General features: G+C 40.9%; 1 protein-coding gene across 9 annotated transcripts in view; it reads left to right on the forward strand.

Annotated features, from left to right (window-relative positions):
* KDM4C (lysine demethylase 4C) overlaps positions 1 to 12,179 on the forward strand; it is a 265,110-nt gene that overhangs the window by 176,338 nt on the left and 76,593 nt on the right. For 7 of the 9 annotated variants that reach the window (XM_017808184.1, XM_017808180.1, XM_017808186.1 and 4 more), the window contains one exon: positions 10,568 to 10,623. The exons of 1 other annotated variant lie outside the window; for it this stretch is intronic. In XM_017808184.1, the coding sequence (XP_017663673.1) occupies positions 10,568 to 10,623 (56 nt within the window). Of the gene's footprint in view, positions 1 to 10,567; positions 10,624 to 12,179 lie in introns of those variants that run through there. One more of the 9 variants, XR_001873728.1, reaches the window with a different exon arrangement.

The following is a 12,179-nucleotide window of genomic DNA, read 5'->3' on the forward strand; positions in this document are numbered from 1 at the left end:
ATAATGACCTTGAAGTGAAGGAGGTTAGGTTTAGATTACATGTAAGAAAGAACTTCTTTACTGTGAGGCTGGTGAGACATTGGAACAGTTTGCCCAGAGAAGTTGTGGATGCCCCATCACTGTAAGTATTCAGGGCCAGGTTGGATGGGGCTCTGAGCAGTCAGGTCTAGTGAAAGGTGTCCCTGCCCATGGTAGGGGAGTGGGAACTAGATGGTCTTTAATGTCTCTAACAACCCCAGCCATTCTATGATTCAAACCACTAGCCAAAATGTATTGAAATTATTTGAAGATGTTAATTCTGATATAACTGCTAAATAAAGCTGTGACAATAAAGCCACCCACAATAGTTTATTATACAAATAATAATAATAGAAAGTTACATTTCATTAGTTTTTTAGAATCACAAGCCATGAAAATTAAAGGTATATTACACGTGATATATATTGCAATGTGTGCCAAGTAATTGGATTTTCCTAATATCTAGGTATCATTTCTAAATGTAAGGCTTTAAAAGTGCAGGTTATGTAGGATAGTAAGATATGCCACAGTGAATTAAACCAGTCTGTTCTAGTCTTTTATCCTCTTTTGCACAGCAAAAAATTAATACTTGGTGAAGAATATGTGTCTTGAGCGAGTGTTCCCTAATGCTTTCTCAATTTCCTAAAATATGCAAATAAGAAACTGCCTTAGCCAAAGGCAATATCTTTCTTTTTATTAAGTAAAAGGTAAACTTTGTTGGATTTCTTTTTCGTGAACTTATGCAGCTTCTTTCTCAACTGGTGTAAAGTTTTAGTGCCCACATCTGGCAAACAGACACATGCTCTGTGAAGAACCTTTGTGTTTGTTTGTTTTGAATCTGCTGCTGTTTTACTTCAATAGCAACCACCTACTTATTTTATTGGAGTACTTAGTCAAGCCCTTTTACAAGTCCCATTATTTTACTGACATCTGTCAAACACTATGCAATCATCTCATTACTAACTTGACCAACCAAAGCCTGCTTAGTTATCCCTTGTGGAGAAGCTGTTGCAGGTGCTGTTAACTGGTGATGTTAGCGGAATAGGAGCTTTTTTTTTTTTTAATGAGGCCTGCGAAGTAATAGTAATCAGAAATGAACAAGATCTTGATAAATTATTGAGATAATCTGGAAAACAGGATGTAATTAGAGAAAAGTGTAAGTTACTGGAGTTAGAATACAGTCAAAGGAATGGGGAGCAATGATGTCAGCCACTGCTATAGAAGAAGTCCTGAAAATTATAGTGCATGTGCTTAACAAGTTGTGGCAGTCCAAAGCTGAACACTGTGTAAGCCATCTCCACAGATGGAGGTGCAGAATATATCAACTGAACCTACTTTGCCTGACTTCACTGAAGATCTGCTCTCACTGCATTTAAGAGGGGAAAATGTGGCTGCAGGTGAAGGTAGTTAGGTGGAAAAGCTGCATTTGTTTAACCAAGTAAGGGGCTGTAGATGGAATATGTCAGAAAGGAAAGGGACAGTCTGGGGTTTTTTTATGCTTATCATGCATAAAGTAAAAAGAAAAAGACTTAAGCAGGGAATCTTTAAGTTAACTGTTATGAAAAGCTTCCTAATGGCATGGATGCCAGAGAGCTGAAAGAGATTGTTGGGTCAATTATGGAGACTTTTATGAAGAAGTTGTTGAAAATATATCAGACACAATTCATTACAAATAACATATAGAATCATAGAATAGAATCATAGAATCACCTAGGCTGGAAAAGACTTCCAAGATCATCAAGTCCAACCCTTGATCCAACACTGCTGTGGTTACTAGACCATGGCACTAAGTGCCCCATCCAGTCTCATCTTAAAAACCTCCAGGGAAATGAATCCACCACCCCTCTGGGCAGCCCATTCCAATGTCTGATTACTCTCTCGGTAAAAAATTTCTTCCTAATATCCAACCTAAACCTCCCCTGGCAGAGCTTAAGACCATGCCCTCTTGTCCTACTGCTGGTTGCCTGGGAGAAGAGACCAACCCCCACTTGACTACAGCCTCCTTTCAGGGAGTTGTAGAGTGAGGAGGTCTCCCCTGAGCCTCCTCTTCTCCAGGCTAAACTCCAGCTCCCTCAGCCTCTCCTCATAGGACTTGTGTTCAAGTCCCTTCACCAGCCTTGTTGCTCTTCTCTGGACCTGTTCCAGCACCTCAATATCCTTCCTGAACTGAGGGGCCCAGAACTGGACACAGAACTCCAGGTGTGGCCTCACCAGCACTGAGTCCAGGGCAAGAATCACTTCCCTAGTCCTGCTAACCACACTGTTCCTGATCCAGGCCAGGATCCATTGGCCTTCTTGGCCACCTGGGCACACTGCTGGCTCATGTTCAGCTTCCTGTCAATCCAAACTCCCAGGTCCCTTTCTACCTGGCTGCTCTCCAGCCACTCTGTCCCCAGCCTGTAGCGCTGCAGGGGGTTGTTGTGGCCAAAGTGCAGGACCCAGTACTTGGTCTTGTTGAACCTCATCCCGTTGGAATCAGCCCAACCCTCCAGTCTGTCCAGGTCCCTCTGAAGAGCCCTTCTGCCTTCCAGCAGGTCGACACTCCCTCCCAACTTAGTGTCATCTGCAAATTTGCTAATGGTGGACTCAGTCCCCTCATCCAGATCATCAATAAAGATGTTAAACAGGACTGGGCCCAACACTGATCCCTGGGGGACACCATTAGTGACTGGCCACCAACTGGATGCAGCACCGTTCACCACCACTCTCTGGGCCCAGCCATCAGCCAGTTCCTAACCCAGCACAGAGTGCCCCTGTCCAAGCCATAGGCTGCAGCTTTTTCAGGAGTGTGCTGTGGGAGACGGTGTCAAAGGCTTTGCTGAAGTCCAGGTAGACACATCCACAGCCTTCCCCTCATCCAGCAGGCGGGTCACATGATAATAAAAGGAGATCAAGTTGGTCAGAGAGGACCTGCCCCTCCTAAACCTGTGCTGGCTGGGTCTGATCCCTTGTCCATCCTGTAGGTATTCTGTGATTGGACTTAGGATGATCTGCTCCATTACCTTGCCAGGCACTGAGGTCAGGCTGACGGGCCTGTAGTTTCCCGGTCCCTCCTTGCAGCCTCTTTTGTGGATCGGTGTGACATTCGCCAACTTCCAATCATCTGGGACCACCCCAGTGACCCAGGACTGTTGGTAACTGATGGAGAGCGGCTTGGCAAGCTCTTCCGCCCGCTCTCTCATCAACCTTGGGTGGATCCCATCGGGTCCCATAGACTTGTGGGGATCCAAGTGGCTCAGCAGGTCGCCAACTGTTCCCTCGTGGATTACAGGGAGGCTGTCTGGCTTCCTGTCTCTGTCTGCCAGCTCCGGAGGCCACTTGTCCTGAGGACAACCTGTCTTACTGTTGAAAACTGAGGCAAAGAAGGTGTTAAGTACCTCAGCCTTTTCCTCATCTTTGGTGACTATGTTCCCCCCCATGTCCAACACAGAATGAAGGTTTTTCTTGCCCCTCCTTTTGCCGTGATGTATTTGTAGAAGCACTTTTTGTTATCCCTAAGAAGTGGCTAGATTGAGTTCAGTTGTTCTCATTTTCTTTCTACATGACCTAACTATATTCCTAAACTCTTCCTGAGTAGCCAGCCCTTTTTTCCATAGTCAGTAAGCTCTCTTTTTTCCCTAATTTCTTTCAAAATTGCCCTGTTCAGCCAGGCTGGCCGTCTTTCCCGCTGGCTCACCTTTCAGCAGACTGGGACAGCCTGCTCCTGTGCATTCAAAGCTTCCTTCCTGAAGCATGTCCATCCTTCCTGAAATCCTTTATTTTCAAGGGCTGTTTCCCAAGGCACCCTCTGAACCAGTCTTCTGAGTAGGCCGAAATCTACCCTCTGAAAGTCCAAGGTAGAAGTTTTATTGATAGCCCGTTTTGCATCCCTGAGTACTGAAAACTCTATTATTTCATGGTCACTGTGCCCCAGACAGCTTCCAACCACCACATCTCCCACCACCATCCCTCTCTGTTTGTCAACAGCAGGTCTAGCGGGGCCCCACCTCTGGTAGGCTCATTTACCAGCTGGAGCAGGAAATTATTGTCTACGCACTCTAGAAATCTCCTAGACTGCCTCTTCTCCACTGTGTGGAGTTCCCAGCAGACATCTGGCAGGTTAAAGTCACCCACATGAACAAGAGCTGGCGATTTTGAGACATCTGCCAGTGCTTGTAGAATAATTCATGACCCCCGTCATCCTGGTTGGGTGGTCTATAACAGACTCCCACCAGGATGTCAGCCTTGTTGGCCTTCCCCCAATTCTGATCCAGGGGCACTCAACCTTATAATTACTGACTTCAAGTTCTACAGTCAAGAGACTCTTTAACATATAGAGCCACCCCTCCACGTCTCCTGCCTTGCCTGTCCCATCTGAAGAGCTTGTAGCCACCCATGGCAGCACTCCAGTCATGTGAGTTATCCCACCATGTTTCTGTGATGGCGACTACAGCACAGCGTTCCTGCTGCACGATGGCTTCCAGCTCCTCTTGTTTGTTACCCATGCTGTGTGCATTCGTGTACATGCCTTTCAGCTGGGCTGCTGATTTCACTTCGAACTCTGGCTTTCCACCCTTAGGCTCATCTCTGGAGAGCCTAGTTTCAACATCTTCCCCCTTCAAACCTAGTATAAAGCCCTCCTGATCAGCCCCGACAACTTATGGGCTAGAGTGCTCTGCCCTTGCAAGATCGATGAAGCCCATCTGTCCCTAGCAGGCTAGGTACCATAGAATTTGCCCCATGGTTGAAAAAAACAAAATTCTGCCAGTGGCACCAATCCTTTAGCCACCGATTGATAAGATGGGCTTTCCTAGTCCTCTCCTCGTTCATCCCTGCTACTGCAGGAACTGAGGCGAACACCACCTGTGCTCCTGTCCAATTAACTAATCGACCCAGTGCCTTGAAGTCCTCTTGAAGTTACCTCTTTCATTAAAGTCATCATTGCCAGCCTGGACCACCAGCAGTGGATAATAATCAGAGGGCTGGATTAACTCAGGGCATCTCCTACCTATATCCCTCCCCCGGGCCCTGGGAAGGCAGCAGACTTCCCTGTGGTATGGGTGCCATATATGGTTGGCATATAGGGCCTTCAGTTTCCCTCAGAAAGGAGTTACCAACTAGAACTACCCTTCTTTTTTTTCTTTATAACTGTGGTTGTAATCCATCTGGTAGATGGGGTGCAACTGGGAGACCCTCCAGACAGATCCTCTTCTTCACTGCCCTCTGCCTGACTCTGTGGGTCCAGGGCCTCATACCTGTTTTTTAAGGGCACTGTGGGAGGTGATGGGGGTTGGGAGAGGATTCTTTTACCTCTCTGATCAGGGACCTGTTTCCATTCCCCCCCATCTACTTGGTTGGCTCCATCTGCCTGATGGCAGGAGGGGCAGGGCTTCGCTGTCTCCCACTGGACTTCTTTTGGGGTCAAAAGGGTCCACCAATCTATTTCCCTTTCACTCTCCCTAATGCTTCTTAGCCTCTCCACTTCTTCCTTGATCTTAGCCTCTCCACTTCTTCCTTGAGCTCTGCCGCTAAGCGCAGCAAATCATTCACCTGCTCGTATCGTGTGCAGGTGTCTCTCGCACTGTCCTCTGATACTAACACGAGGCTCAGACACTCTGTGCAGCCGGTGACCCTAACAGCTGTGATAAAATGTATTTTATTTTACCCTGTCTTCATCCACTGACATTAAACTTTTTTTTTTTAACTGAATAAATATAATTCTTTGGCGATGACATTGCAATTTACAGGGCCTGAGGCAAAAGGAGAATAGCAGTTTTTAACAAGAAGGGGGATCATGTGGTGCTTATTCATAGTTTTCCATAAAAATAGCCATTAGATAACTTACTGCGTGTCCCTCTGTTATGGCTTGGCTGAATTCTATTGCCTTGCTGTGTCAGGCAGCTTCCTGTCATACAGAGTGCTATTGCTGATGAAGTAAGTATGCAAATATGGAAGTGTGAAAACTGCTTTTTGTATACATTACTGTCAATATGACTTTGAATTTTGGCAGACTGTAAAAAATACTCAAAGATAATCTAATGCATTCATTTTAAAATATAAATGAATGAGGACAGGCTTAGGGTTTGTGTAATATTTATCCATGTGTTATGACCTGCCCCAGAAGGCAAGGGTAACCCAGGTTCTTGTTAATAGATCCCTTGGGGCAGATTAGAATGAAGTGACACTGAATGATCTGTGTTTATAAAAACATATATATGTAGGATTTGTTTTAGAACAATTTGGTTGTGAAGGAAAACAGGTATGAAGCTGATTTGGTTGTTATTATCTACAGTAATACAGCAATATTAAAACGTAGAAATAACACTTAGGAAAATGGATAAGGAAAAGAAAGAGAAAAGATAAAAGTACAAAGTTATATAGTCACCGCCCATTGAATCCAGCAGTGAGACTTGGTAGTTGCAATTTTGATGTCTGTTGGTTGAAGTGATGGATACAGTCTTGCGGGGTCTTGATCTGGTGGGAGAAGTCCACAAAACTCAAAGATTTCATGAGTTATATGTGCTCAGGTTCAGGTAGTAATGCCTAGTATCCTGCGGTGGGAAGTTTTGCAATGTATGATGTAATACTGTGAATCACGAGATACTTCAGGAATCTTTGATGGTCTAAGTTGCTGGGAATGTCTTGATGCTTCCTCGGAGGGGAGTTTTCGTAGCTGAGTCTGAGAAGTGATTGAAACAGAGAAAGGAGTAGACCAGATTAGGATTGCTGATTGCAAAAGTGTTTCATGCTAAGCAAGGGAAAGCATTTGGTCCAGAAACAGTGGATATGGTCTGTATTGTTATTAAAAAAAATGCATCATTTCCACTAAAAAGCTGAAAGATGAAATGAACGTTACTGTGCTAAAGCTTGCAAATTGTATGGAGATGTCTTATTTTATACAGATACTGGAAGAAAGAAAGGTCTCTTGTAATTCTAGAATGTTATGGAGATTTTTAAAGGAGATGAGCAATTATAAATGGTCTAAGATTTAATTTAGATAAGTATAAAATAATATACTTAAGAAATTATTATTTAATGCAAATACAAATGACAAAATTACTTGTTTAAAGGATTTGCAAAGTAATAATGAATCAGAGATTGGATATGTTGTAAAGTGATACTTTATAATGAAATCCATTCCTATCCTGATTTTTGCATAGAGGCTGACAGCAGACACACAGGGGTGCACAGACGCTCTCTTCTTCTGTGAGAACATAGAATCACAGAATAATTTGTGTTGGAAAGGACCTTTAAAGGTCATCTAGTCCAAATCCCCTGCCATAAGCAGGGACATCTCCAACTAGGTCAAGTTGCTCAGAGCCCCATATGACCTAATGTTGAATGTTTCCAGGGATGGGACGTCTACCACCTCTCTGCACAACCTGTTCTAGTATTTCACCACCCTTATTGTAAAAAATGTTTTCCTTATAGCTCATCTAAATGTAAAACTATTACCCCTTCTAAAATGATTGTCCCCATATTTCTTATAAGCTCCTTTTAACTATTGAAAGGCCACAATAAGGTCTCCCCAAAGTCTTCTCTTCTCCCTGCTGAACAACCCCTTCTCAGCCTTCATAGGTGAGGTGCTTCAGCCTTCTGATTGCTTTTGTGGCATTCCTCTGGACCAGCTCCAACAGATCTATGCCCTTCATGGATAATAACATGGGTAATAATTGCTAGTGTGATTTCACTGCCGTCCATGATTAATATACATTTATTAGGAATATTAGTCTTTGTAAATATGAAATCCTCTGAGTTTTCAGTGCTTGCAGTGTGTTGAAACTGGAGTTAAAGTAATAGCCATGTTACCTGAATATAGGACAGTGTATTGCAATGCAGCCATGATTAACAAAAGTAGTTTTAATGGGCTTTAAGCCTCTGGTCCTACCTGCCCGGGTTTGCTCTGAACACTGGTGAAACTTAGAAGTTCTTAGGGATCTAATTTCTTGTAGCCTGTGTCCAGCAGACAGTGAACAACTATCCACCAACACTTTCTGCTCACCAAAGATTTTTATAAGTGGTTTGTGAGAGGAGATTAAATTTGGTTCCTATAGGTGCTGCATAAGGGTAATAGTTTTCTACCTTTTTTTTTTTTACCCTAATGTGGAAAGTCTGTAGTTAGTAGGCAAAGATTATGACTTCTGCCTAAAATTCCTGTGCAATTTTAGCTTAATTTTTTTGTGGAATTTCTTTGGGGCCTTGGCTTCTCAGTCTAGTTGCACTGATAAGTTATACAGCAGATGATCAAATGAAGATTTTTCTTAAAAGTGAAATGTACTTATTAGAAGCAGGAAAAGTTCATCTTTTTTCAAATAATGAATTTTGAAATAAGCTGATATGATCTCCTGCTGTGATAGGGTGACAACCTTAGTAGATGAGGCAAAGGCTGTGGATTTTGGCTGTCTGGACCTTAGTAAAGCCTTTGACACTGTCTTCTACAGCATTTTCCTGGAAAACTGTCTGCTCATTCCTTGGATGGGTGAAAACACAACTGGATGGCCAGGCCAGACAGTGATGGTGAATGGAGTTACATGCAGCTGATGGCTCGTCACCAGTGGTGTTCTCCAGGGCTCAGTACTGGGGTCTGGTGCACAAGTTCTACGAGGAGCAGCTGCGGGAGCTGAAGTTGTTTAGCCTGGAGAAAAGGATGCTTGTTGGACAACTTATTGCTGTCTAGAACTACCTGAAAGGAGTTTGTGGTGAGATAGGGGTTGAGCTCTTCTCCCAAGTTACAAGCAATAGAAGAAGAAGAAATGACCTCAAGGTGTGCCTGGGAAGTGGTGGAAGTGCTGTTAGGGGTTTAATGATGGACCTGGTGTTAGGTTAGTGGTTGGACTTGATGATCTTGGAAGTCTTTTCCAACCTTAACAGTTCCATGTTTCTCTTCACTGCCTCTCCACTCCCAGTGAGCTTCTGTCTTGTGTTGTACTTGATACTAGAACAGGTTTCCTAAGATGCAGTAAGAGAACCTGACAAAGATGCAGCTATATGAATAGCAATATTGTTCCTGAAAGGAACAGTTTTACATCTTCTCCAACAGCTGAATGGAGGACTCCTATGCAATGATGTCCTTCATCTGAGCTGTTCCTCTCTTGAAGAGGCTATTGAATGTTATAAGCAGTACTGCAATAGCAACCCTGTAGTGTTCAGTTCTCTGTATGCTGAAAGTATCTATTACTGCTCAGTCTCGTTTGAGTTGCTGTTCTGATCCTTTGGGTTTCCTGATTTAATAGTCAGTGTTTACTTTTACAAAGGGAACTGCAATCTGGAATGTGTTTTTTCCCATCCTAAGGCTATTGTGGATAAAATAATGAACCTCAATTCACTTCACTGAAACTCTACGATAATATTAAATAGTTGAAAGGGTACTCTGTAACAGGATGGTTTACCTGCTCTCCATGGGTTTGGTTGATAAGGCAAATTTTATGTGCTTAAATTGCAAAGAAGACCCAATTGTCACGAGAAACCACTGGAGTTTTTTGATTGTTTGTTTTGATTTTTTTGTGTTTGTTGTTGTTGGGTTTTTTTTGGTTTGTTTTGGTTTGCCTTCTAGTTAGGAAAGGTTATTTTCATAGGAAATGTAATATAGCATTCAGATTTCTGGCAGACATTGATACTCTTCATTATTGGAATTTTTAAGGTAAGGTCAGACTGGAGTATTACATAGCAGTTCTTCAGAATTATGCTTTGCTTTTATTTTGTTTGTTTGTTTGCATGTTTTTTTTTCTCCTGCAAGGGCAACTTAAATGTAGAGGTTCAGGAGAAATGCTCATATATGGGTATATAGTCACAGTATATCTTGACTCCATTTTGTACACTTGGTTATTTGTAGAAACCAGAAAAAGAGAGAGAGGAAAGAAAATAAATAACATTGGAAATACTTTCTCATATGCTCTTATCAAGGGACAAGGGGGGAAAAAAAAAGAAAAAGGGAAAGAATAGATTCAGAAATGGAGGAGACTGAAGAGAGGAAGTGAAGAGTTGAAAAGTGGAAAAGACTGTATTTGTTTAAAGGCTCAGTTTTAAGTAGAGGTAGGAAAAGCCATGTCTTTTGGCATATTATCCACTGAAAAACCTTGCTGAGTGCCCTGAAAGAGCTAGAGTTGTACTGATGATCAAAGCAGTGAAGGTATACTTCAGCAAAAGAAAAAGAAAAAAAAAATGAATTAGATCAATAGCTTATAGGTCAGTTTCTCAGTAACTTCTATTAAACTAATTATGTGCCGTAGCACTTCATTTTACTTTTATAATATGTATGACAATTCCAGCTTTTCTATGGCAGTACTGGTTAAAAGTTTTGGTATTTTTAATTTAGTACCACTTTCAAGGTGATTATGTCACTTTGTTTATGATTAATACTTAAATATTTTTTCTTTAGCTCATATGAGTTCTCTTTTTGTTACTGTATCCTTTTTTCCCCTTGTAAGGAACTGTCATGCTTATAAGTGGCAGTTTGTATCCCAATAGTTAAATACATTAGCAATTTGCTTATCCTCAAGATCAGCTAAATAAAACTGATTTTTAAACAGAAATAATGCTAACTTTTTTCCTACACTATTTTTATTTTTAGGAATGTTGTCTCTGCAATTTGAGAGGTGGTGCATTGAAGCAAACTACTGACAAAAAGTAAGTAATATATTTTTCAGGACTGTATATGCTTATTTTTGACTTTATTCCCAATCCATTCCCATGTGCAAAGCGTTTGTAAACATAATTACTTGACAGTGTTCCTTGAAGCTGAATTGTTGCAGAACTAAAATTACTGCTATTCAAATGTGCCACTGGCATTTTGTGAAATAGTTAGATAGTAAAATGTACGTTTCTTTTAGTATTTGCATGCACTTGCTTGTTCCAAATTTTAATCTGCTGGCCTTTATGTAGAGAAAGTAAATGAGAGCTCATTTATCCCTGTTTGCATGAGAAAGTCTTACCAAACACCAAAGTGTATTTTCCTCTTTCCTCCTGAAAACTACCATACAATACCTTTGAACTTCTAAAACCAGTATTTTCAGTTAATTAGTTTTAATCATATTGAAATAATTTTGAATTCTGAAGTCGTTCTTTTTTTATTCAAATACATTTATAGCACACACTATCAAAAACAGTATTGTTGATGACATTGTATTATTAACAGAATCAATGTTTTTTATTGTATCTGGATGACAGACACTATAGCAAGTAACCCTAAAAGATGAAGTGAAAAATGTCTCAGCTTAATATTTTGTCAAGCCCAATAGTACAACAGTCTTCATGCATTTAGAATTTCATAATTAATTAGGTTATTTTAGTAGCTTGGCAACATCATGTAGACTCTTTCTTTAATGCTTTGGAATGCAGTGGTAAGACATGATCTTGGTACAACATTCTTTTTTGCTTAGCAGGAAAGAATTTATTTATCAATGATTTGCATTGGGTTGCATGAGTGGTGAATTGTTCAGTTAGTAGAAGGTTTTATGTGAAACTCAGGCCATATCTTACCTGCAAAAAGCATTAATGTCATAACCATTCTAGTGGAGCTTTTGACCAGTACATGAAAATTCTCATCTGATTTTTAGTTTAAATTCCCCTAAATTTGATACTTGCTTTAATCACCAAAAAAAAAAAGGAGAAAAAAACCTGACAGAAATATCTCATGCCCTTTTTAATATTTGCTGTTGACTGATTACAGGTTTCTCCTTTGAAAATATGTATATCTTTTTTTGTGAACCAATTGAAATTTTTTCCAAATATTTCATAAGATTTATTCATAGAAAAAAAATCCACAGAAGTTTACATAAAGTGATTTTCTTTGTATAACAATACATAAAGTCTTTGGCTTTACATTCTGTCACTCTGTAGGTTAGTGTTACAGATTTATGAAATGGAATTTCTGTAAAAGCAGTTCAGCTTCTGTTTTCCTGTTTCCATAATACCTTATAGCTGTTACACATTGTGGAGTTTTTCATCGATCTTTCAGCTTCAGCTACCATTCCAAGATTTTGAGTTTTTCAGAAAAGTATGTTACAAATATGTCTTGTTTTTCAAACAAGTTTAAAATCTAACATGTGCATTCCATTTGCTCCTTGTTTGCTCCTTACAAACTAGTGAGAGATATGAGTATTACTTATATTTAAAAGCTAATGTATCAAACACAGTGTGTGTGTGTGCAGGGAACAATTTACCATATAGGAGAGTTGAGATGC

This window comes from Lepidothrix coronata, unplaced genomic scaffold (assembly GCF_001604755.1).
Source record: "Lepidothrix coronata isolate B3197 unplaced genomic scaffold, Lepidothrix_coronata-1.0 Scaffold22, whole genome shotgun sequence".
Taxonomy (NCBI): domain Eukaryota; kingdom Metazoa; phylum Chordata; class Aves; order Passeriformes; family Pipridae; genus Lepidothrix; species Lepidothrix coronata.